Genomic DNA, 26,909 nt, shown 5'->3' on the forward strand with positions numbered 1-26,909 from the left:
TTTTATGCCCTTCTTTACTAGTCTTGAACAGCATCATAGGCTCAGAATTAGTGACATATTGTATCTTTTTTGCCAAGTAATGTTCCAGGCTAACTATATAACTCTAGATATGAATCGATGTCAATTTTTTATCACTTGTTTTATATATATATATATATATATATATATATATATATATATATATATTTAATTGAATCAGGAAAAGAAACATGGAGTTGAAGTTGTAACATTCCAAAAAAACACATTCATATTTTTATCATTACCTCCATTTATATGATCAGTGAGGAAGACCTGGCTAAGAGAATGCTTTTTAGGCATACATGTATATAAAAGAGTCTAACATAATCCAGAGGCCTCAGAAAAATGGTCTTATGAAAAATGAGGTAGGAGGTAAATTCTTGACTCCTCATTCTGCATGAGACATACACATACACGCACTATACCATTCTCCACATTTCCCAAAGAAGAGCTGAATCCTTAGTTTTGGTTAAGAAAAATGAGTAACTGGTTATATAACTAAAGGTCATTCTTCCAAGTTAACAAACAGGATGCATTTTTTTTTTTTTTAACATCGTGGTACTTCCTTTAGGTATTGCCTGTAGACCGCGTTAAGTTTGTCAAAAAATAAACAAAAAACAAATTAAACATAGTTCTTTAGGAACCTCTGGATATAACTTTTCCCCCCTGTGAATCTTACTGCTTGAACGACCTTATCTTGCTACAGGCATGGTGCTAAAAGAGGGGCTGTGTTTAAAATGGTACGTGGAAATAGAGATTTTGACCAGTTGTGGTTATCCATGGAATCCTTGGCAGGTATTGGGAGTGTTCCCCCAAGTTTCCTGGCCATAGTCCAGCCTCAGTAATTACATTCTGCCCACTAACTTTTATTTGTGTTTCAATCAAATGTAGAGATAGCCTTGGTATTATTCACTCAGTGATTGTGGAAAGTAGTATGAACTCTTCTGTTCCCTAACAGTGGGTGGATTAACTCCTAAATTCCTTTTGAAAGGTAAAACCTATTGATAAAGGATAGACATTCTAGAAAGTTGTCCACATGTTAGTAAAATAATTTTACTTGCAATTCAGTGCCCGAGACCCTTATAGAATCCATTGATAATAGTAGATAATAGAATCTTTGATAATAATGACAAATTTATTATTGGAAAACCACAATGGGAGACCTGATGATTGGCTTCAATGATGTTAGGCTTTCAGGTCAAGTCAGTAAGTATAACTGAGTCTTACTAAACACACTGGGATAGGCACTATGGAGAATACGAAAGAGTCTTATAAGCTTGGAAAAATAAAAAATACCCATTAAACAACGAGAGAATAATATAATACAATGTTTAATAAGATGGTAGATTGTGTGGTATAAATGTATAAGTGATATAGAAATTCAGAGCTGAGAAGGTCAGAATGGCCTGGAGTAAGGTCAGAAGGCTTTTTAGTTGATGGGAGTTAAACTGAATGTTGAGGGAGTATAGGATTTGAAGTAGGGAAGAAAATAGGGAAGCTGGAGAAGGTATTTCTGATAAGAGAAACAACTGACCAGAAACACAAAGACCATGTGGTAAAATAGTATGGGAGAAAAGCATCTTAAAGAATAAATAGAAGATAAGATTGAATAAAGTAGTGATAGGTAACAAGACGTCCTGAATACAGAATTCTATACCACATCATCTTTCTACAAAAAGTGGATAAAAGTAGACAAGTTCATGAGCAGAAACTAGAAAAAATTTATGACAACCACTAAAACACCAAACCTCACGCACAGACTCATTTCACATTGGTCTCTTACCTATTTCTGTATTATTATATTTTTTATTTTAACATAAAACAACCAAATATAATCACCTTGACAGATAGCTTATGTATATTGTATGTTTCCATTCCAAATACCATTTTAAGGATTTCTTCCTAATTCAACCACGTATTGGTTGTAGTTACCCTCCTTCTAGAATTTTGATTCTTATCTAGCCAATCTTAGAACTGACTTGCTTAAGTGTCTCTAAGAGGCTCTTAGGTATTCCGGAGGCTGCCTAAAGAAATATGTGTAAGCTAAGGGAGTTTTTAATTACATTTCCGCTATCTTCTTCAAGATAGTTGAGTCAAAGCTTAGGGAAAAGAAGTTGTGCTGAGGGCATGAAATGTCTGTGTTGGGATGACAACACATGGGTAGCTGCTGTTGTCTCTGCACAGACAATGCAGAAAAAGCAATTCTAGTGTAAGCATAGATCAAGAAATGCTGCCACTGCTGGCTCAAAAAATTCTGCCATTGCTGGCTCAAAAAATTCTAGTTGGACACCACCTATGCCATCATCTTCCTCCTTTATTCAGGAGGAAAGAGATAATTTTGCCCCATGCAGTCTCTCCTGTTTATTTTCCACTGCTGGGGTGCCATCTCACACTTCCATTTCCTTACTTTACCAGGAAGCCCACCTCTTCCCTAGATGGGTTAAAAATAAGTGAAAGTAAATACATGAAGTGAAATAAATGTCAGAGTAGCACTGGAGAACAAAGTGCGAACAAGGAGACTTCCAATAAGAATGGAACACCTCCTACTAATGAAAAGAGGAGGTCCACACAAACAGAAGAGCAGGCACTGTTCAACCTCTTTCAGTTTACTTTTGCAAACATTTCACACACTGTTCTTTTGACATGCCCATGAACACTTCTCTTTCTGCCCTCTCCCCACTTCCAACTGTCAGCTGTCTGAGCTCTGCTAATCACAAGGGTGAGGTTCAACTGGTGAAAACATGTTGCAGCAAGAGGAATGTACCCTTTGACCTTTTTCCTTTTGTGCCGGCTGCTCTAATATAAAATTTCCATTGTTGCAAAGCCAGGAACCGTTTTTCGTTTTCTTCATCAGCAAAACCTACCAGTGCTGTGGCAAAAGGAAAAACAAAAAAAAAGCTAAATTATCTTGGTGGAAAATGGCTGTTCGGCAGCCTTTTGTGAAACTAATGCAGCCACGGCTTTCCCCTTTCCTATAATTTAGCCTCACTCTTGGGGTCACCCATGCTATGTTGGACTTAAATCGTTTTCTGTTTTTGCCCTCTCCTGGCATGTAACTCTTAAAAGCATTTCTGCATACTGTGCATGGGCTCCAGCAATCCTAAACCATTTTTCGATGTATCAGGATAATTTCTTTTGACTCCCACAGAGTACCCATTGAAAATGGCCCATTTTTTGTACTTCCTCTTGTACAAGTGATGATTAGCATCGTACTCAATTGACTTTACAGGACTAACATTTAGGTAGCATTACTTTAGAAGGATGGGGGGAAATCTACCGCCAAAGGGCTCTGCTTCATGTTAGTAGATTTACCTTGTTTACTCCTAGGTTCTACTCTGGGGCTATAACTAAGTAAATGAAATCCACCTCTCCAGAGAGGATTTAGTCTAACCCCAAAACTTTAACATTTCTATCCTTTACAAGTGAGAGCCAAATTGTTTTCCCTGGTGTGGTTTCAAATACTTTTCTTCTGAAAAATCTGTTTTTGTTTCTTAATCATAGAACATTAAGCAAAAGCATCAATGCATCTCTTAACAAAAATCACCCCCTATATCCCACTGAGATGAAAACAAAACACAAATGGTGTGGTCAGACTTTAAATCATTGTGAAATTCTGAATAATAAATAAAAGAGGCAAATAGATATTTGCCTGCAATAAGGAAAAATAAAAATAATTTTACTAAACGATTGTCCACTGAAATAATATCTTCCACCCAGCTATCTAATGGTTTATTATGAGAATGACTGGAAGGGATTTTAATATTTATAACTGTACTTTAATGTAAAAAATGATTTTTTATTCACTGACTTAAGTATTTAATTTCTGATTATTACTAATGAATTGTATTGCATACTCGAAAAGTGTACAAAAATATACCCTTCACATGGGTATAGACTGACGATTATTATCCCTGAGGAATGTTCTGAAGCATTTATAATTAAGTTAACGCACATCTATCATATACATAAACATGGCTACAGTTGGGTTTTCTAGAATTTCTTTTTTTTTTTCAGATAGCTAAATAAAAAAGAGGCTCTCAGATAGATGAACATATTTATCATAAGACTAAAGAGAGGCAAAGATGAAATGTAGGCTAAATAAAGCTGAGGAAAAAAGTAAAAATAAAAACAAGCTGCAGGACGTCTCTGCTTGGACATCTCTGACATAAGGTCAGAAGAAATTTCAGGATAGAGTCTACTTAGAACGAAGCTATTCTAAGTGGCATCCCCGTGCCCTCACTACTTTATAATCACCCTTAAGAAGTGCAATATTTATAGAGACCAGATTTGAGATTCTGGCTGTAGATGTGTAATATTTGTGGCTTGATCTGCAGGGCTCAAGGGCTGGTGTAGTCATTGAATCAGAACATAGCACAAATGTAGTCTTTAGTCATTCACACTATTTTGAGAATCCAGTTGATTATCTCTCTACTTCTCATGCTATAGGATAGAATATCTTTTGCTTATTTAGTGGAGTTCGGGCTGTAATTTTCTAAAATTATTTCTTACCTCAGTAGCGTCATTGTATGTTTGGCTTTGCATATAACTGCACATTGTCCCACAGAGGGTTTGTGTCTTTGTACATTTATCTACCAGAACTTTATTCCAGGAGGAACCTGCCGTCTGGATTTCTTTGCACCTCTCAGGGCCTCAGTATCTCGCTTGTAAAATGGATGTGAAAATAGAACTTCGTGAAGTTCTGTGAGGGTTAGGTAGTTTATGACATGCCAAGGACTTAGAACACAGTCAGACATAATAAATATTAGTGTTGCTTTCTCTTTTTATTCTTCTGTTCTTATCAATCTTACTTGGATTTCTTGTTTGTTTGTTTGTCTGGTGGTCTGTCTGTGTTTGGTTTCCTGGAGAAGTCTCAAACACAAATGCGTTGTCAGTTCTTGCATTGTCTGCCTCCCCTAATTGTAAGCAGGATATTTGCATAGGCTCTTATGAAAGACTACTACAGTCTTCAAATAAAAAAAAACCTGAAGCTTCTTGCTCCTGGAAAAAAGATATTAGAATAAGCAAGGGACATATGTCCCAGGATTTAAAATACAAAACGGGAGGGGTGTGGCACAGGTGCATTTTTCAATGAATGTTCCCAATACAGAAAACTAATCGTAGCCTCAAAATACTAAAACCAAATTCATTATACATCCTATGTGTTTCTGCCTGTATCCCTGAAGTCTGAAGTACCCTGCTATCTTGTACTTTACCTCAACTTATTTTTTATGATAATTAATAGTTCTTATGTGTTCTCATGCTTGGTTTCTACCAATGCTAAGAGCTACTATATATGGATCAGAAAACTTAGGACTTAGTTCCAGCTCTACCACTTGCTATCTGTTTACTCTTGATTACGTTGCTTGAACTTTCCTCATCTGCAGCAATTATCAAAAAGTTGTTTAAGAATAATGTGTTTGAAAGTATTTTGTGAACTGTGATTCTCTAATGGAGTGTAAGGTAGTAGTGTTATTATCAGTAATAATAGTAAGTATTAAGAAAGTGATAGTAATCCTCTAAGGCTTTGGCTACTCGCCTTGGTGGACAGTGGAGGTGTGAAGTCAAGAGGACCAGATACAAGTGGGGCAAGTTCAAGAGACTTGAATCAGCGCTTTATTCATTCCACAGATTGCCTGATTGCAAGATATGATCGCATGTCTTGCCTTCTTAAATATAAAGTAATAATGTTGTTGTGACGATTAAATGAGATAATATATGCAAAGCAAATGTGATAGTGGCTAACATCCAGGAAACACTCAGTAAGAGTTAGCATTAGCTCTGCCATTTAATATCTGCATGAGTTTCTACCAATCACTTATTCTAAGGTTGGTTCTTCATTTTAAAAACAGAATAATAATTGTCATCTCATGGGATTTTTGTGAGGACTATGTACATTATAGCATTTAACATAACTTTGGTATATACAGTGTTTACTAAATGGTAGCTGCTATTATTATTACTATTATTATTATTAATAGTTAGTTGTAGTAGTCATAGTAGCAGCAGAAGCATTAACTTTGTGCCTGTGTAGGGAATGCTGCAAATTATTTATTATGGAAAGATGAATCTGCAGAGATAAGCAGAAACTTCCTATCTGGGTATAGTAAGCATATTTAAAGATTTGACTTTTTTTTAAATTAAAGTTATTGGGGTGACAATTGTTAGTAAGGAGATTTGAATTTTTATCTTGAAGACAATAGTGAGCCATTGAAGGATTTCTTTTTTAATCAAAAGAAAATATAATTGGATGTGTGCGTTAGAGAATGGATTGGAGTGAGGCAAGAGCAAGAAACAGGAGACCTGTTAGAAAGCCATTGCAATATTAGACGTGACGATGTTGTCTAGAGTAAGGTTAGTGGTAGTGAAGACAGAGAAATCCACAGATGTGAGAGAGATTTATGAGTTGGTGTAATAGAGCCTAGTGATTGATTATATGGGTAAAGTGAAGCAGCAGCTGGAAATAAGGATGTAGACTTGGCAGTATAAAGGAATACTAGGGATCAGGAATTTCTCCCTTAAGCCTTAAGTCCCTAACTAAAGCCTCTTCTGGAACCATGTTAGAAAGAACTGAATGTTATCCGCATTCAAAATGCGTCTTAAACTTGTTATAATTTGGAGAAAATGTATTGTTATTACACTCATTGTGATGAAGAGGATTCATGAGATCCTTAATTTTCACCTAAAAACAAAACCAGTTAATATTTTTCTTTCTTTGCATGGCATGCACCAAGCTCCAGGATGGCCCTGGGCAAAGCCACTCGGTTGTCTAGTAATCATTAAGACATCCCCATCGCACAGCTAGTACATCTTGATTTACCTGACGGTAAACCAAAACCATCATTTTCCAGATAAAAGACAATATATATTTATTCAGTGCATACTCAGAGCCCTGTGCTGGATCCTGGGGGTCAGGGTGGGGTGGTGTACAAACATAAAATAGAAATGAAATAATTTTAAGGAGCTTATAATCTGTAGGGATGAAAAGATATTTAAATACATAATTATAAAATAGGCAGATGGTGATTAGGGGCACAAGAGTTTATATATTCTACATCCCCTTTTATGGTACTTAACCCTTATGTTCACATGTTTATCTCCTACATAAAACTATGAGCTTCTAAAGGTGTAAAGACTGTCTTATTCATTTTTATGCCTTCCCCCCTCATGTAGTGTAGTTCCTATAGGAGATCTGAAAATGTTTTTTAAATGATAAGTATAGAAACAGGGCTTCAAAATGTTGAAGGTAAAGTTCTCACTTGACTGAGAGGAAGTACAGATTTTAAGGAAGGGTTCAGATGTGCAGAGGAGACAGCTGGGGGACTTCAGTCAGCCACATGTTAAATAGGTGACTCTAGAACAGAGCATGCCTGTTAACCCCGGAGAAGAGGTAAAGAACAGCGTTTGTGATGTAGGAGAATCACCTTTTCCTTAGTATGAAGAACAGACGGGTTCAACTAAAGAATAGTCAAAGTCATTACGTTTAACTGAAGGACAGGGAACAGTCCAGAGATTTTCTGTGCAATAAACCATCACTGTATTCTTAGCTACCGCACTAAAAATACACATGTAAACCAACCCCAAGTTTGCTTCACAAAGACAAAGTCTTTGGTCTACTAATACCACAGTCTTCTTTTCTGAAGACTACACCTAGCATGTAGGAAACCAAGGATTCCACAGTCCAAAAATTAGGAATCTTATCACAGCTGAACGTGGCCAAGGATGGGGAGGAATCGAGGAATAAACCTACCCACAATAAAAGAAGAAAATAAGTGAGCCAAGAAAAACAAACTTTGGATTTAGCTCTTCATAAAGACCTTAGGGAAAAAGATAAAAGTGCTTCTGCTAAAAAAACTTAAGGAATTTTCATATCGGAAAGACTTTGCCTAGAATTTAGTGTGTATGTGTATTGTATACCCAAACACCCATTTACTTTAAGAAAGACTTTCCTCAGATTTTCTTCTGTCTTTAGACTGTTGTTACTCATTAGTATTTGTTTTCTTTCCAGTGCACTCCCAAATGTGGTTCAGGATTCAAGCATCGGATTGTTCTGTGCAAGAGCAGCGACCTTTCCAAAACATTCCCAGCTGCACAATGTCCAGAGGAGAGCAAACCTCCTATCCGCATCCGCTGCAGTTTGGGCCGCTGCCCTCCTCCTCGCTGGGTGACAGGAGACTGGGGCCAGGTAAGGCCATTGGCCTGTGGGCTCCTGCTGAAGCAGCAGCAACTTGAGACACTTGAGGTCCCTGGTTGGGTCAGTGTAAGGGCTCAAGAGATGAGTAACAACACAGAGAAATCTAGGTGTAAGACACGCGTGTGCAACAATGCACAAACAGCAGCAGCTGCACAGAAACCTTAGCCATGTTTCTCCCACTTGTACCTATTCTTTGCTTCCTAACATCTTTATCCTAAAATTAAAAGCAAAATAGTCTAGATGGCCAGAGATTTGAACAAGCTACCAAACCTTTGGATTCTAGTCCCAACCCTCTCAACTGATTCAAGAATGAATCAGTTAACACCAGTATCTTAATGTTCTCACTTACAAAATAATTCCTCTTAATCTCTCAGAAAAGATGTGTGTGGGAGGGGAGGGGAGATTTAATTAACTGGATAATGTGATTCACAGTCTTTGAAGTATCATTAATACTTATTCTTCAATGGATTTTTCTGATGGAGACTATGAATTGTGTTTTGAGATGTGTTTTTATATTAGACCCACTTCCATTTTATGTTCCAATTCCTGTTTTTTCTTTCTTCTTTTTCACTTACTTTTAAATTAAATTATCTTGCTGAAAGCCACCTTAAATCCTTTAAAAGCAAATTTGTATTTTTGGATAGAAGGAAAATTAGGTATTGTTCTTTTGAATGTCAAAAAAGAAATCTATTATGTTACATTGAAAAATAGGATTCCAGAAAGTAGATGTCTAGACTATCAATGCCCTTTTGCTATGGTTTTATAATTAACCTTGTAGCTAGTCATTTTCTAATCTCTGAGATCCAAATAAATTATAATGGCATTTGGTAACACTGGTATGATTTTGTCTGTGCTCTGGGCCAGTGATTACTTATTAAAAGTGGCATTTCTTAGAAGTAATTATCAAAATTCTGGCCAAAATTCAATATTGCTAGAGTATAGCAGTATCTATAGACCTCCTTTGTCACCTTGGGGAAGATAACAGAAGTATGATTATAAAATAGTGGACATTTGCATTTGTATAACAAATAATAATTTGGTTTTATATAACATATATACTTTAATTGGCAAAGTACTTAAGTTGAATACACATGAGCATTGTATGCAATTAAGTGTTTCACTGTAGAACTATGACAGTTTCACAATATATAATTGATATAATACTATTAAAGAATCAGAACAAACATGCTCTCATAATTTTTATTTAAGCAGGTAGGAATTCCCTTGCTCATACACTCTTCCTTGCAATGCACTGCTATATAAAGGTCAGTTGAAAATTTTTGCATGTCAGTGATTTCACCAAATTTACAGTTATCAATTTGAGATTATTTCCTTAAATGTTGTCAAGTCCTTTTCTTCACATCTGCAGTTTCAATTCAGTTTCCTAAAATTGAAATTAGCCAGGGAAAAAGCAAAGATGCTTTAATACATTTTTATGGTACATTTATTTGCCATTATGTATTTAGAAACTTAAAAGCATCTATGAATGTCCTTGCAAGTCCTGTATGTGCTTTTAGAGTTTTGGCAAACAAATCCAACAGGGCCTTGGTTTGTTTACCTTGTAAACATCATGGTGGCCTGTCTTGGCACCCCTTTGCTCCTCAACCCTTTGATCTCAAAGCTCACAGGCTTTCTAGTACTCTGGGTGGCAGGCCCAAAGAATAGACTCTGCTTCATTCTTCAGCCTGTACAATCCCAGCTAAAACCATGCCACTCAGAGAAACTTCAATCCTGAAATAACTAGATTTTGGAGTAGATTTACAAAAACAAAACAAAACAAAACATAGGGAGACATGCTAATTGGCTAACACCAGACCACTTCTCAGGTTTGTGTGGCTGACAATACCTTAGAAAACTAGAGGTACTAAATTTAAGCTCTTTTTCTTTTTTAAACTGGCCTTATTGCCAACTCCCACAGTAGTCCCTGCTGTTACGCTGAACTAATATTTTGATCAGTTTCAGAGCACACCAATAGACCATCATGTTGTTTGCCCACAAGCCTATAATAAACAGCAAGCATCAGTGATGTGCCTTTCCTGGGATCTCTGGTTATTCTACTTCTTCATGGGGATTTTCTGATTGTACTCCTATTAAAGTTCACCAGTGCTACCTGGAACTGCTGTCATAATAGTCCAAGAAATCTCCATCTGTTATCTTCTGCAAACTCTGTTGTTTCCATTTTTTAGGGTAATAACATTGATCCTTGAGTTTCCAAACCAATTCTATATAGAGGGACCTAATCACTCATCTCTCCAAGATGAACTACATACAAGCTTTATATGTGATATTTGAAAAGACATAGTATCTTTTTAACCTCCTCAAAATTGTTAAGATCAGTATTTTGTTTCTCTCTGCCTTGGGTTTAGTGTTCTGCTCAGTGTGGCCTGGGACAGCAGATGCGGACTGTGCAGTGTCTCTCCTACACTGGGCAGGCGTCTAGTGACTGTCCGGAAACTGCTCGGCCTCCATCGATGCAGCAGTGCGAAAGCAAATGTGACAGTACCCCCATTTCCAATACTGAAGGTGAGTTTCCCATGGAAAGGGGGCCTGTGGTTTCCAGTGACTCACCTAAATTGGTTCCCAGGTTTTGAAGAAAACCACCAGTGTAGTATAGTTTTCATAGAACATTTGTGAAAGCTGCCTATGTATTGGATATGTGAGCAGAAAACCGAAGTTGTTTCCTGATTCTTCCACCAACTATATGACCTTGTTAAGTCACTTAACCTTTCTGGAGCTAAGTTTACTTATCTATACAATGAGAGATTGGAGTGTAATCTCTAAGGTCATGTCCAAACATTTTATGTTTGACTTGTGCTAGAAATGTAGAGGTGATTTCTAATGAACCATGCTTAATAGTGAAAATGTCTGTTTCTTTTTGGCTATAACAATGGATACCATCTTGAAGATAAAAAATAATACCTACTATACATATAACGAAAGCGTGTTTGAAACTACTTACATTTTAAATGAAAATTTTCTCATAGTAGAAAAGTAGAAAAAGATAATTATATAGTGGTTTATATGGGAGGACAAGGTCTAAAATATCTTTGTTATGTGTTGGGAAATCCTTTTATTAATAGCAGATGCCCACCCAAATTCTGAATTTTCTTATATCTTCTTTAAATAGATGTACTTTATTTATTCAGTTAGGCATTCATTTGAAATTTCCTGATTGCTACTATGTGCAAGGTGCTATAACAGAAACTATGGGATGTATAGAGATAAACATGGCATAGGCAGGAAGATCAGAATGTCTTCTCATGAAAATTGTGTCATGATCAAATACATGCACACAAACATCTGAAGCCACGGATTTAAATTATGTAAGAAATCCAGCTCTAGGGCTCTGCAAAAAACGAACAAACAAACAAAAACCTAACCTGAATATAATTTATTATTTTTCAAATGAAAATGATATGTTCATAAACCTTTTACAAAGAGATCTATTCCTTTTGACTAGATTTTTCCAGTTTGAAGAATTTTCTTTAAATCCTTTATTTTTTTAATTAAAGTTTATTGAGGTGACAATTGTTAGTAAACTTACATAGATTTCAGGTGTACAATTCTGTAATATATCATCTATATATCACATTGTGTGTTCACCACCCAGAGTCACTTCTCTTTCCATCACCATATATTGGATCCCTTTTACCCTCATCTACCATCCTCCTAAATCCTATTTTTTAATGTTTCCATGGGAATTTTATGTTAGGAAGACCAATCATCTTGTATGACAGGATGTAGAAACTTTGCATCATTGCAAATGGTCTGGTTTTTATATCTGAGTCTCAACACAATATACTTATTCTGTAATTTACTCTTTCAAATAAGTATAGCCTTATCCTACATTAATTGAAAACCACAACTTTAATGACACTTGTTAAGAATTGTGTGGGTTCTGAGATTTTACTCCACTTGCAAGCTAATCCAGGTTACTTACTCTGCCAGTGGGTGCTGACAGAAGTCACAAGACTCCTGGGTCACAGACAAAGGACTTTATTATAATACAGCAAGCAGCATGACCTTAAAAAAAGAAATCACAACTTTAATTTGCAAAATCTCTGGTTCTAATGCCATCTGCTTCTTTTTTTGTCCCTTTGATAAGGGACATTCTGGAAAGCTAACTTGCTTTCTCTTGAGAATGGCTCAAATTCCATGAGAAACAAGTATTTTTTGTAGTAAAACTATCTCTTTAAGTGATCTAAATAAATACATCTGTCTTCTATTCTATAAGACTACAGTAAGTAACTTTTAGCCACTGTAAATTATTAGCAATCAATCACAGAGGTTTGGGAGTCTGTTTTTCTGTCAGAGTTGGAAGATAAAAGGTTAAGGTGGAAGAGAGGCTACAACTATCATATTAAACTACTTTATGTTGGGTAGTATGTTAGGCTCTTTATAGTTATCATCCATCTTACGTATCTCATATACATAAATACCTGTTTGTGTGTGTATTATATAATCATGACAGCAACCTTCTGAAAGTTGATATTACTGATGAGGAAACAGGCACAGAGAGAGATAGTGACTTGCCCAAATTACAAGACTAGGAAGTAGTATAGTCAGGATTTGAACCCAGATTTGGCAGAGCCCAAATGTATATCAGTTTCAATTACATTCATATGCTATTTGCAATTTACTCTTTTTCTTTTTGCGTATCACAAAAAATAATTTATATATATATATATATATATATATATATTTGTTTTGTTTTGCTTTGTTTTTTTAATTATAGTTGACATTCAAAATTATTCTACATCAACTTCTAGTGTACAGTGCAGTGGTCAGGCATCTACACAAGCTATAGAGCGATCCTCCCCCATAAGTGCAGCATCCATCTGGCACCCTACATAATCTTTACAACATTATTGATTATGTTCTCCATACTTTATTTCATTACCTTATCAACTAGCAATTACAGTCATGGGTATTTATCCAAAGAAATCCAAAACACTAATTCAAAAAAATATATGTACCCCTATGTTTATTGCAGTGGTATTCACAATAGCCACGATATGGAAACAACCAAAATGCCCATTAATAGATGATTGGGTAAAGAAATTGTAGTATGTTTGTACAATGGAGTATTACTCTGCCATAAAACAAAATGAAATCTTACCATTTGCAACAACATGGATGAACCTAGAGGATATTATGCTAAGTGAAATAAGTCAGACTGAGAAAGACAAATACCTATATGATCTCACTTATATGTGGAATCCAAAGAACAGAATAAACGAGCAAACAAGACAGAAATAGACTCATAGATACAGAGAAAAAACTGATGGTTGCTAGATGGGAGGGGGTTTAGGGGATGGGGGAGAAGGTGAAAGTATTAGAAAGTACAAATTTGTAGTCACAAAAGAGTCACAGTGATATGTAATTTACTCTTTAAAATTGGGTATTTTAACACAAAGACAGAGTTTCTGGTTATGAAGTAGAGACACTACTTCTGGCATTCACAGATTGAAGCTTAAACATTGCTGAAAGAATTGACTTTTAACATGCCCACAATAATATATGTTGAAGATATGTTTAGAACTTCATTTAAGCCACTTTGGTAATTTCTCCAAAAGCTTCTCTGTAGTGGGTAATTATACATAATCTTTGCCACTGAAAATGCAATGCAGTTTTTAGAGTAGGCAGAATATCATTTGTAACTGCACTTATTTCTGTCTTAAAGAAATTCTGTTAAAGTGTGTAGTTGTTAATCTGATGTTACTTGGGTTATTTGTAGAAAAAAACTCATGGTCATTTTATCTGCCTGGCCAAATAACCTTTTATTAATAATAACCTGAAATAAGCAGTGAAGACAATATTTTTAGCCTTTTCAGTAAAGGAAGAAACTTTTAGGAAATTATTAATTCTACAAAGTATGACTAATCTTAGAATTGTTATTTCCCTAAAGCTGTTGACTGATTTAAAAGAGTATTACTCTCCTTTACAAAACTAGAATTAAAGTACAAACAGTATGTCTGTTGTAACTTGTTCTGTGTTCTCTTTAGCTTCCAAATAGTACATACTGACTGTATTTAATTACCCGAAACTATCTGTTCATTTTATCAGCAGCTAATTATTGAATGCTTACTATGGCCAGCCCCTTCCTTTCGTTATGGAAAATTCAAATACATTTATAAGTTCATAGTCTTACAGAGAAGATACTTTGAAAACAAAGAAGGAAGGTGGAATGCGTCATGTGGAGCAGTTTACACAAATGAAAGGCCAATAGCTTTCACCCTGTGGATGAAAGCAAGTTTCGTAGCCTAAGTGGTCTATGAACCGGCCAGAATGTGTAGTTGGAAAAACTCAGTGTGCAACTTGGGAAAAGTAGATGAAATGGTAGAGTTGAATCATAAATTGTCACTCATAGAGATAAAAATGGGCAGATAACATGGATTTCAAAAGAAAAGAGGCTCTTCCATAAAAGTAATGTGAGAGTGACCTGATACCGCTTCTGTAGATCAGAGCAGGGAGAGAAAAATGCCTTTTACTAAAGGAAAGTTGGGAAGAGAATCCAGCAGTCCTGGAAGAAACAGGTTCTGGTTAATGCAGAAGGGTAGAAGAGGACCCCCTTTTCTCCAGCAGAACCAGGTTTCCTTGACTCCTAGTGACAGGCTACTGAGAAACTAGTTCGGCTTTATCCCAAGCAAGACAGGGTAGGAGATCCCTTGGGATCTAAAATCTTCCGGTGGGGTCTCTATGGCTAAAATGGGCCAATGATAGAATCTTGAGAATTGTTTTAACTACCAAAGTTTAGGGAATGGTTCCTCTCCTAACATTTTATTACGAAAATAATAAAAAATTTTAAACATACAACACAGCTGAAAGAATTTTACAATGAACATGCACCATCTGGATTCTAGCATTAACATTTTGCTGAACTTGCTTTGTATCATTGATATTTGTCCATCCCTCAAGGTGATGGTTTTTAAATCATGCGCTCCATTTATCCAACCATTAATTCATTTATTTAGCAAACATCCCTACCATGTGCTAGGCACTGAGACTATGAAAGGAGTACGACAATATCCCTGTCCTCCAATGGAGCACAATTTAGTAAAGGTGGCAACATGCAAACAAATAATTATCACAATATGGGCAGTAGTGTAACAGGGGTTAAGAGAAGCTACCATGAGTACACAAAGGAGGAGGTAATCAGAGGCATTGTGGAGACGGCAAGCTTGAGCAGGACACTGGAAGTTAAGAAACAGTTTGCCAAGAAGACATTGAGCTATTGGGCATTCCTGGCGGAAGACAAGTGTGTACAGTCATGACATTGTGGGATGGTTCAATATGTCCGCCACACGTTGGCAGATGAGCAGGCAGTGGAAATGAGGCTACAAAGAGAGAGACGGGGACTTGGTTTTAGAGGGTCCTATATGCCGTGGAAGAAAGTTAGCACTCTATCTTCTAGGAAACAAGTGAAAGAAATTGGGGAGTGACATGCTAAAGATGGCAGGAGTGTAAAGAAATAGAGGGAGGGTAGCCTTGTGTGGGAGAAGAGTTCGGAAGTTGTTCAAAGAATCAAGGCTTGAGATGATGAAGTCTTGACCTAAGGCAGATATAGTAGGGATCAAAAGGAGGATAACGAATGGAACAAAGGAGAATAAAATGGAAAGGAGAATAAAAAGAACCTGATGCACAATTAGATATGGGGATGAGAGATATGGAGGTGTTCTGTATGACTCCCACGTTTCAAATTTAATCATTCATCATGATATTAATTGTGATAAGGAAGTTAGGCACCTGTAGAGAAATTAAGCACATTTGTCCTCAGAACCCATAATAAAATAATAGAATTTGAATAAGATTTTTAAAAAATAAAAATAAATAATGGAGAAAGATTAAAGAAAGGGAGAGAAGTTAAAGCAACAACGGATAATAAGAGAAAGAAAATCAGAAGTGGAGCATCACAAAATTAAAAGGAAATTGTGGAAAGGAAATAGGAAGAAGGGAGATAAAATCTGCCATGTTCCACATCTGCTTTAGTTTTTATTCCCAAAAGCCTTCAGCTAAGAGTTAAAGCATTATAGGCTTCATCTTGACAGATTGCCACTGATGATGGTTACACTGCATTGCTGCTGAGAGGGAATTATAGACATGCTGGGTATCACTGCATTTGAAATACTACTCAGAGTAATTTTTTAAAGTACATCTGGCAGCTGGGACTAGCCTACTCAAACTCACCTGAAATTCTATCCCAAATGCCATTTTATTCATCTTTATGCAGTTTCAAGTTCTCTTGTAGTTTATACGGTGAGTCTTTTCAGCTTCTCAGTAGCACAAGGCACTCTGTCATCTAGTATTTATTGCTACCAGGTAATGATTCATGTTGTGCCATGAGCTGGTAACCAACCCAGGAAAGGCGTGATTAGTGTACATTGGATTACCAGCCCAGCTAATGGTGGCTTTGGTCGTTCTCAATGTCCCTCAAGTAAATGACTCTGAGAAAGCCTGGGCAGCTCCAGAAATCTATAAAATCCCTGAAACAAAACAGCTACTCATTTTGGGTTTTAAAATGGCATCCAGTGTATTAAAATCAGTGAAAGGGATGGTGAAGGTGAACTTTTTGATTTCAAGGAGGTGAGAAAGACCAGTTTCTTTTTTTCTTTACCATTTTGAAGAGCTCTGATCTGCTAATGTCTGATTTGGAGGGAGCTCTGGATTTGTGTGGGGATCATACCACCTTGAGGTTGAAAGTAGGTGACATCTAGGGAATAAGACTGGGTAGGAGGAAGCATAGAAAGCAAAGAGAGAGTGGAGAGGCTTAGTCCATGGCAAGATGAAATCAGAATAAAGTTCCATAGTTGATAACACCTTGCTTTGAGGACAGAAAGTTAGTGTCCTGTTCCCATTGCAAGGAATTTGTTGAGTTCCCAAGCAAAACTTGTTTCATCCTTTTCCATTGGCATACATAAAATATCCAGGGCTCAAGCACAATTTTTTTAGGAAAAGTACGCTGAGTCCACATCCACGCCGGTACCACACATGCAAATGCTCAGCCTTTGCCATCTCCCTTCTCACCAGGCTCTGCCTGTGCATGGGTAGCTTGACAGAGGCATAGCTGGTTGTACATTTATAATCCAAAAGACAGACCTGTAGATGATTCAGTCATAACTCTCTACTCACGGTGTTCTTCCTGTGAGCTTCATAAAGAGCTTCAGGCACAGAGGGCATGCATTCTCCAAAGACAGATGCTGAGTGGTCCAACCTGGTCATGGAAGAGTATGCCCCTGTGTGTCCCAGCTCACTCCAAGGATACAATTTAGGCCGGCTTTGCAATGCTGTGTGCATTAAATGCAAGAGCGCTGCATTTCAGGAGTTGCTATTATGCTCCTTGGACTAAGTCACGTCAAAGTCACAATGATACTGAATACAACTGCATCCTAAATTAATAAGCCTCTGTTCAGTATGAGTATTTTGAAATCATGTCTTTTAGGTCTGGGTTTTGAAAGATTAATGTAAAGCACCTGGGGAGAAACCCATTAGAACATCAATGAAAAGTAGAGTCATGTGTTGCCTATGAAACAGGTTGTCTAATTTTATCATTCAACTCTACCAAAGCCCAGATTCCCACTGAGACCCACTCCAGCATACCTGGCAAGTTACTTAAGGTTATAAGGAGGGGTCTAGTTCCCACTGCAGGGCCCAGGCGCTGACTTTCAGCCCTTGATATATTCCCAAATCTCTCTGAGAAGAATTTAGGGATACTCCACAAATTATCATTCCTACCAGAAGTCCCTGACCTTGGGTAAAGTAAAACTATTTTCAAGGGGGGAAAAGGGTATAAAAAAAGGAGAGACTAGGTAGGTCCACAAAACATTTCCTAGAGACCACACAATAAGGACCTCTGACCCTTCCAATAGCCTTGTAAGAAAAAAAAGGTAGAAAGAGTGTCTTTTCATTCTTTTCCCAGGAGAGAACTTAGCTGGTACATAATGATAGTAGAAGAGAAAATCAGACTCCTTTATCTTAAAATCCTTGACCCTCATGGCTCAGATTCCACTGCTTAAAAAGCAGTAGATATAAGTATATCTGCATGAAGAAAATATGATAGTAAAGACCAAATCTTCAAAATAGATCAGTTACAAACAGATTATATTACAAAAAAGATTCTACTTAAACTAAAGGATTCTTTTTAATAGATCTTCTGTTTATTTGCAGATTATGTATTACTTGGGTATAGAGAAACTTTTAATTTTTAGACATTTTCTAGAAATCAATGCCAACTGAAGATCATTCAGAAATTAAAACAGAACATTTCTGTTATTGTTTTGATTTCAATGGGAAAATGTAGTTTAATTCATGCACAATTTTTCAACAATGGTTTTATCACCAATGTAAGCTGTACTGTGTATTAGCTCAAGGGTGGGAGTGAAAAGACTATTTCATATTTTTAATGGGCTTGGAGGATGAGGCCGACTAGTGAACGATGAGTTTTATAATTAAGGCCTCTCAACTACATCAGCAAAATGTCAGTGAGTTAATCCAAATGCTCAACAAGTCAATCCTCTCTAGCTAAGCTAAAAAGGTGACAGATGGGCTGAATGTACCAATATAATTTAAAACTGGTCCTAATATTTTTAAGATGACATTTAGCTTTCTATAATCATGGGGCTTTAAAACTTCCCGGTGTGTCTAAAATCACCTTTCACTTTTGTAATTTTACAAAATTTAAGAAGAAAGGTGCAGCTGAAGAAAAGTATTCAGGCTATTCTGAATGCCCATGACCCTCTGTTCAAAAAACATTTTCCCATTCTCTAAGGTGGCAGAGCAAATCTCCGGTAATGAGGCACCTAACGGTTGACTTATCATCAGTGGTATCAGCCAAGAGTACAGAAGCAATGACAGGCAGAAACCTTTTTGCATTTAGATGCCAAGAATACTGCCAAAATAGAGTAATTTTGGAGTCAGACAAACCTGAGTTCTGGTCCCAGTTCTCAGACCAACGAGCTGTGTGACCCAGCATGAGTTTCGTAATCTTTTTGAGCGTCAGTTTTTCTGTCTATGTAAAGCTGAGGTTTTAGATGTTTAAAAGGATTAAAATATAAATATGTAAAGCCACCTAAGGCAGTGCCTGGCACATAGGAGGCATTTGGTAAATTATTTTTAATGTTATTCTTACTAGATTAAGCTCTTGTGGAGGTAAAAGACTGAGAGAATGAAAGACCAGTCATGGTTGACCTTCTTTGGTGAATAGATTTTCATCAATTCTGAGACTGATTCTTCCTGTTGGGCAGTCCCTGGAAGGCACAACCAGGAAGCGGGATATTCCTCGGGCCTCCTCCTTTGTGAGAACCCCCTGCACTCCATCAAGGCTGAATGTCCTTATTCAGCCCAGGAGTTACCGTGTTAGCATCTCATCAAGGCCCATGTCTGAGTGTTGGCAGCCACCCCTAGGCCCCGCCAACTTTCCCCCTCCCCCCATCTTCCTTCAGGTCTCTCCCCACCCCAACCCTAGCGTCACTCATCTGCTCTCCGTTTACTATCTTCCTGTTAATTTGCTCGTGTGCCATTGTGTAACCCTTCCTGAGAGCCTATATACATTTTGATGTGGGTCCCAGAGAAACAATACATGATGGTTGTTCTCACAGGCAGATGTGTCAGTGACAATAATAAGAACCAGTAACCTGAGTGCTTCCTCCACGCCGGGTGCTGTGGCATATGCTTTAGAGGCATTATCGCATGTGAGCCTCACAGCATCCCATGAGCAGGTCTTACCACTGTTTCCATTTCACAAATGAAGAAACTGTGGTCTAAAGAGGTGAAGTAACTTAGCCCAGGACAAACAAACACTGGGAGGAAGCAGTACCAGAATTCACCTCCAGGCCCATTTTACTCCAGATCTGCTGCTTCGTACCACTGAGCTGTGCGGCTGGTACAGGCAGGTCCTGGGACGCTCCTAAGCAGTTGCCACCTCGCTAAGCTTGACACTGCTCCTAGGACCCAAACAATTTCAAGTTAGTCAGAATTAAGTTATTTGGGAATTAACAGAGGTGTTGGGAAGTTCACAGAGGGACCCCCTGGCAATTGGCCTCCAGCCTATCCCTCGGCTAGACCCCGCACCTAAATGACCAGGAGAGACTTCTCATTTCCAGCCCCCACCTAAAGAGCCAAACAATATAATACCCGAGTATATTTGTAATGGCCTAAATGGGCAGATAGAGGAGCTGCTGGAGAGAGAAACAATTTATTTTTATTTTATTTATTATTTATTGTCTATTATTTAAGCAGATTCCAAAGTCTAAATCTAAATGGAAAATCTGTGAATTTGCTTGTATTTTGCTCATCTCAGAATTTTCCTGGTTCAGGAAAACTCTTCCATAAATGGAGTAGAGTCTCCCAATAAAGCCGTATGGATTCCCAGGAAATACTCTTCTTTGTTTTGTCTGCAAATTGACTTGTGTCTATATGACAGCATTTTCTCAGCAGTAATCTGAATATCGCATCCTCATTGAGAAGTTCAGAGCACAGCTCACTGTCATCAGGTGATAAGAGATAATAGTAACTAATAGTGCTCCTAATAATTGCAATTCAATACCCTACACTTTCTATACACTAGGTGGTAACATAGGATCTCCATGTTCCTTCTGAGGGTGGGAACTCTCATCATCCCTGTTTACAGACGAGGAAACTTAGGCACAGAGAAGTTAAGCGGTTTGTTCAGACTCATAAAGTTAGTAAATGTAAAGCTAGGATTAAACCCAGGCAGTCTAGCTTCTAATTTTATTTCCTTGTACTAGTAAAACAACCAGTCCTCCTCTATCTGTTTATCAACTAAATCATTTTTATATTTTGGCAAAGAGGGTCAGAGCCAAAGTGTATTTTGTACTTCTAGCAGCCCCACCAAGCCCTGTTGCAAAGGCTGAGCGGTGGTCTCCTCGGGAGGGCTGCCCATTAGGATGGCGATTTGGGATGAAAGATGAGTGGACTTGTGCCAGCTTTTCTCATCATTTTAATAACTATTACTGTGACACTATATCCCTCTTGTATACAACTGATAAAAACTTTTTTTTCCACAAAAATATTCTTAGTCTAAACTTGTTTTGGTTACTTTTACTGGTCATGATAGAGAGGAAAGAGAAAAAAAAAAGGTGGCCTCTAAATTAAAAGATGTGGATACCATTTCACCTCAAATTCAAACTTGATTGACCAAACATCATCTCATCTCTTTATTTTACTTCAAAGTTTAAAGAACATTTTCATGTCTCTCCTACCTTCCTTCAGCCAAAACTGAAATTTATTGAGAGTCCTAGTGTGGAAAATTTCTATTCAAATTTTCTATCTATTATTCTCTTTGTAAATCAAATCTTCAGTAAGGGATTTGATGGTGGCAGAGCTTATATTTTCAGAGAATTGAGGGTTACAGTTTAAAATTTTAAGTCTTTCACTGAAAGACCCTTGAAAGTGAGATCAATATGATTTGTTACCTTTTCAATAGTAAGAACTGTAAACTTTCCCATTTCTTTGCATTTAATTTTCCAAGATTAGCATGTGGCTTGTGTACCATGTACAGGACTTCTTAGAACATTAGTGGATTTCCAAAGCCAGGAAAAAAACAAGCAAATAAACAAGCAAACAACACCATCCACAGCTCTGTTTTGTTACACTGAACTCTGCCTGATTCTAATTACCTGAAACAATTTACCCAGGATGCTTCAATATAACCACCTGGAAAAATGAGGGTGGAACTTTGATTCTGGGAGGCATATGGAAATTTAATTACTAGGCTTACAAAGTATTTTAAAATCCCCAGATAAAAGTGACTAGAGGACTGGAGAAGAATCTCACTCTTAGCAGCAGTGGGATTATGTCGGGGTGGTGGGTATTGCTGAAAATCAAAGGTCTGTGTCCCTCTCTACACTGGCCTCTCCACCCCATCTTCTGTAACCAGCCTCAAAGGGAGATGGAGAAAGAATCATGTATTCACCTTCTGGCTGCAAGAACTGCAGACTTCAACTGTGGCAGTTCTAGTACTAAGGAGAAAACACACATAGGAAAAAAGAAGGGCATGTCTCACTTCCAAATTAAAAAAAGACATTTCTACATGTTTCCATAACCCACAGACTGCTGCCATTTGAGGCCAACCCCTCCGAGTTTTCCTCTTTGTCTCGTGTAGTTGCTGAATCTAGGCCACTGTCAGCAATCCTTTCATTCACCCAGGCCCATCCCCACACCTCCCAGATGCACACATTCTCCTGAGACGTGTACTTTGGTATCAAACAATGCAACTCATGTTTGATTTTGGATAACCTTGCACTGCTGAATAAAATAACCCTTGAGAAAGAAGCAATAAAAGCACTGTAAGAAAAATGACTCATGTTTCCAAGCTGTCTAAAGTGATCATTTATCCCAACAAATGGTAATTCTTTCAAGACACGGTGGGCATGCACCATACTTATAAAAGTGTGGGAGAAAAGCCTTGCAATCTTTTTTTATTTTATTTTTAATTTGTGTTAAAATATATCAAATAATGTTTCTGGTAGGCTGTACCAGACAGGGTATGCTTAAAAACAAAAACAAAAACCACATGGATGTGAAAGCCAAGCTGAACTGGCGCAAGGGGCGGTCCTTGCCGAACACCCGGGCTCATTGGCTTGTTTCTGGGCTTGTTTATGTGCCTCTAATTGTTTTCCATTTTCTGCCTCCATTCGTTAGAGTGCAAAGATGTGAACAAAGTGGCTTATTGCCCACTGGTGCTGAAGTTCAAGTTCTGCACTCGAGCATACTTCAGACAGATGTGTTGTAAGACCTGCCAAGGACACTGACCCACGGAAAGCCAGAGAGAGAGACTTGTCATTTCATCGTGGAAATGCGTCCATCAAAGAGAGCCACCCAGAAGAGGATTGATGTCCTTGCAAATGCATTACCCTGTGGAAAACGTAACCACTGGTCAGCCTTAGCTGACAGGATTTCAATATTATTTTAACTTCTGTGAAGTAGGATTTATTGATCCAAAGTGCTGGACACAGTTATTAGGAGGGAATGCCAGATTGGAGAGATCCAAACAACACAGGGAGACTTGCTTACTGTGGAACGTTTGTGTTCTTTCGAGTAAATCCAATAGCCTGTTTACCTCCTTGGACCATTAAGATAATTTTTATTATAGACTTAGCAATGACACTGAATCCATTTGTATTTAAAACTGTTTAAAATGTAGCTGTTATGACTTGGTCAACTATGGAAGTAAAGAAGATTCAGAAATCTTAAGTCATAGCTTAAAAATATTTACTATACTTTATCTCACCACAACAGCACCACCATTTAAATTCTAAAACGGGCTTTGAACTGTAATTTAAGGAGCAATTATAACTCAAAAGTAATGAAAGTTCGTATTATTTTCCTTCCTCCTACTTAATTTCCTTAGGAACGACCCCCCTGTTCTGAACACTGCTGTGAGCCATATATAAACTATATTAAACTGAACAACAATGAAGGACTTAGTTTGAAGCAGTGCATCAGTTACTGCAGCTGTGCGAGTCTATAAATCCAGTGCTGCGAGACTGTGGCCAACTCGCCATTGTGCGAGTGCAGCTGAGATTTCCATTAAAACTTTAAGAGAAAACCATTTCGGTTTCAGGCAGAAGCCAGACCTGGGGTACGGTAGAGACTGAGGGACCAGGCCCTTTGCTACCACCACACAGGATGCCTCAGCTCGTATTTGAGTTGCTCCAACTCACTCGTGTTTACATCCGCACCAGCCACAGAAAGGCTTCTGCCCCACTGGCTTGCTGCGTGCACGTGGAGCTCACTGAGACCACAACCATGCAAATGATAGACTGGCTCAGTGACAACTAGACAGACCCTTTTGCTGACAATTACGATGGGTTCCAGATGTCCCTTCTTTGATATGGCAGAAGGGCATTTATTTATATGAGAGCAAGTGTGTGTGTGTGCGGGCGCTTTTGAGTGTATGGATAGGTGAGTATGCTTGCACATAAATGTGCTATTTCTGTGAGTTTTAAAGTAGGCAAGGGATAACAACCAAAGAAGAAAAACTCATGAAGACTAGAGATCATCAAGCCTAATTTTAATAATCACTCAACCAAGTATTTTATACTTTTTATGGATACTCTGAATGGCAATTAAATGTGAAACCCAGTTGCTTGGACAAGTCAAATTCTAGCATCAAGTTCACCTAAATTAAATTGACTAGCTCATAGTCTTCCTATCCACAAGTTTCACATTATGCTCATCAAAAAATCCGACAGTGAGATTTTAAAAAAAGAAAGGAAGAAAAAAGAGGGTACTTATTAATATTCTGTACTTGAACACTTGTAGCTTGCAGCCGGTTCTTGATGAATGTGCTTTGTGCTCTACACATGTGTCCACCATGCTACCCCAACACCTCAGACTCAAATCAAATGGCTACTTTGTAAAAAGATACTACTTGCAGCTAAAGAGTGTTTGACTTAAATCCATCCGTGTGCTCTGAAACTCCATGTCAAGGGCAGCACATGTACCATGACCTAATGTGGGTGATTAGGATTTTTCAGCAAGGAAGGGAGACTCACAGATTTTAAAAACCAATCCAAACTTCAGGTTTGCTGTGGAGAGTTAGCACAGGATGTCATTCCGCATGCTCCGTCACAGTCATCTATGTCTCATCACTTGCTTGCTCTCAATCCACAACTCACGTCCCTAACCTTTCCAGAGAGAGCTATTCATGACACATGAGAGTTGTTGCCAGGGCCCCTATCTCTGCTGCCCTCAGAAGAACAGCCCGCTGTAAGTGCCATCTTAGCCACTCAGTGCAGGGAAGGCAACCCCAGCACTGAATTCCATTGGTGCTTTGCAAAGAGCAGTTAACATGGTGCTAATGTGACCTAGTGAAATAAACAACAAGGGTGGTTTCTGTGGCATCTTAGGCATAGGTTTGCTATCAGGATCTGCTTTCCTCCAACATAAATATCAGCTCATGTTTTTATTTGAAGAAGATTTCTTACATTACTGACTAACGGCTATTTGTTACCTCACCTGGAAACCAACCTTGCGAGGGCCATCCCCCTGGGCACCACATAGCCCCACACTGGTGCTGGAAGAGGAGGGCAGCCAGTGTCCCCCTGCGGTGTACACCAGCAGCAGAAAGCTCCCAGGGGCAGCATCAGATTACCTTTTCAGAAGGAACCAAGCACAGAATTTAGCAGGACCAAACATCTTCAGATAGGCCCTGAATTTAAACCTGAGTGGGGAAAAACAAATCACATTCCACAGTACATCACAATACCGCTGCTATTCTGTAGCCAGCTACATGGCTACCCGACGCTCTTTTCCTAAATAGTGACCCTAGATCAGGGATGTCCAGACTTTTTTCAACGTGTTTTTCCAAGGGCCATATGCGGTAAAATACACAAAACAGCCGGGCCACTCACTCGAGGTGAAGTACGTATTGCCTCACCTGGTTTATTTAAGTAAACTAAATATATTTTTGGAATTTGCTGCGGGCCAATGAACAATGGATTGCGGGCTGCAGTTTGGACACCCCTGCCCTAGATCATCAGTGGAGGCCGAGCCAGTCTCACAGGCCCTCCGAAAGTAGTGAACCCTATAGACTACTTAAGGAACCTCAAGAAAGCTGGGACCCGTGGCTGAGAGCAGTATCTGCCACTGGCATACAGGCCTGCCAAAAATCAAAAGGTAAATGTACCCAACTGATTAAACCTCTTGAGACACCTATGACTCCCCAAACACTCCATTTCATTAGGAATATTTTTATTTGAGTGAATGTCACATAGGTATCCTTCATAATGCAGAACAAAATTACCTTTGTATTATTGTGATTAGTTGTTGCTTATTATTTTATACTCAGTATTAATGTGGTACACTGTTACTTTTTTTTTTGCTTTTGTAAATTATATTCTAATTTATTGCCATGTTTCCTAACACGTGTCCTTCATTCTCCTGCTTGTAATGAAAATGAAAAGTCATTGTAACACTTGATGGAGTGAAATTCCACACCAGGCACAGATTTTTTTTTTTTTAACATAGATAATTTAGTAAAAATAAAAATTCAGCTTATAAGAACGATTCAGATGGAAGTTGTCTATTCTCTGAAAAGCTGATGTTGAACTTGCAGTAGAAGGGATCTATCCCTTGGATTACTACATGTACATTATCCAGATTTTCCAGGTACTATCCAGGATTGAGTTAATTTGTTGCATCCTTAATACCCTCCCCAGAGATGATATCCATTTGTAATATCTAAATGCAAGAGCTTCGGACATTTCGGGGGGGAGGGGCAGTGGAGAGCTATTTCCTCAGATGCCACCAGCCAACCATTCTAAGGGTACAAAGGAAGTCCAGATTGGCCACTGCCATGTACATCCAATCACTTGCTTACAACTCTTTTGCTCCCTCCTTTTTTGCCTTCCATGTAAATTCTTTAGCATAGAGGAAGATGCAAGAGACTTCATTGTGGAAAGGATGCTGAACAAAACAATTCGTACTTGAAGGATTTTACTCCTCAGAGTCAATGGGGAGCATAGAAACATGACGGGCATATTGTTCCACCTTCAGACAGTCTCTGCTGAGCTGGAGCACACTATCATATGCAAAGGTAACAGCAGTTTCTGACACTCAGCAGCCAACATTCATGCCTGGCAATTTGAGTACTTTCATAATGACAGCTTTACCAATTACATAAGATACGGGATACCCAAGCACGGTTGTGCTTTCATTCACTTACTCCCATGCCGCATCC

General features: G+C 38.1%; 1 protein-coding gene across 3 annotated transcripts in view; it reads left to right on the forward strand.

The window, feature by feature from the left end:
* The window catches only part of ADAMTS6 (ADAM metallopeptidase with thrombospondin type 1 motif 6), a 262,087-nt gene extending 235,851 nt beyond the window's left edge, over positions 1–26,236 (forward strand). For 2 of the 3 annotated variants that reach the window (XM_074328899.1, XM_019743866.2), the window contains exons 23-25: positions 8,024–8,200; positions 10,576–10,732; positions 22,868–26,236. In XM_074328899.1, the coding sequence (XP_074185000.1) occupies positions 8,024–8,200; positions 10,576–10,732; positions 22,868–22,977 (444 nt within the window). In that variant the 3' untranslated portion in view covers positions 22,978–26,236. Of the gene's footprint in view, positions 1–8,023; positions 8,201–10,575; positions 10,733–22,867 lie in introns of those variants that run through there. The other variant, XR_012495117.1, reaches the window with a different exon arrangement.
* Positions 26,237–26,909: the final 673 nt, after the last annotated feature.

The sequence above is a fragment of the Rhinolophus sinicus genome, linkage group LG03, assembly GCF_036562045.2.
Source record: "Rhinolophus sinicus isolate RSC01 linkage group LG03, ASM3656204v1, whole genome shotgun sequence".
Taxonomy (NCBI): domain Eukaryota; kingdom Metazoa; phylum Chordata; class Mammalia; order Chiroptera; family Rhinolophidae; genus Rhinolophus; species Rhinolophus sinicus.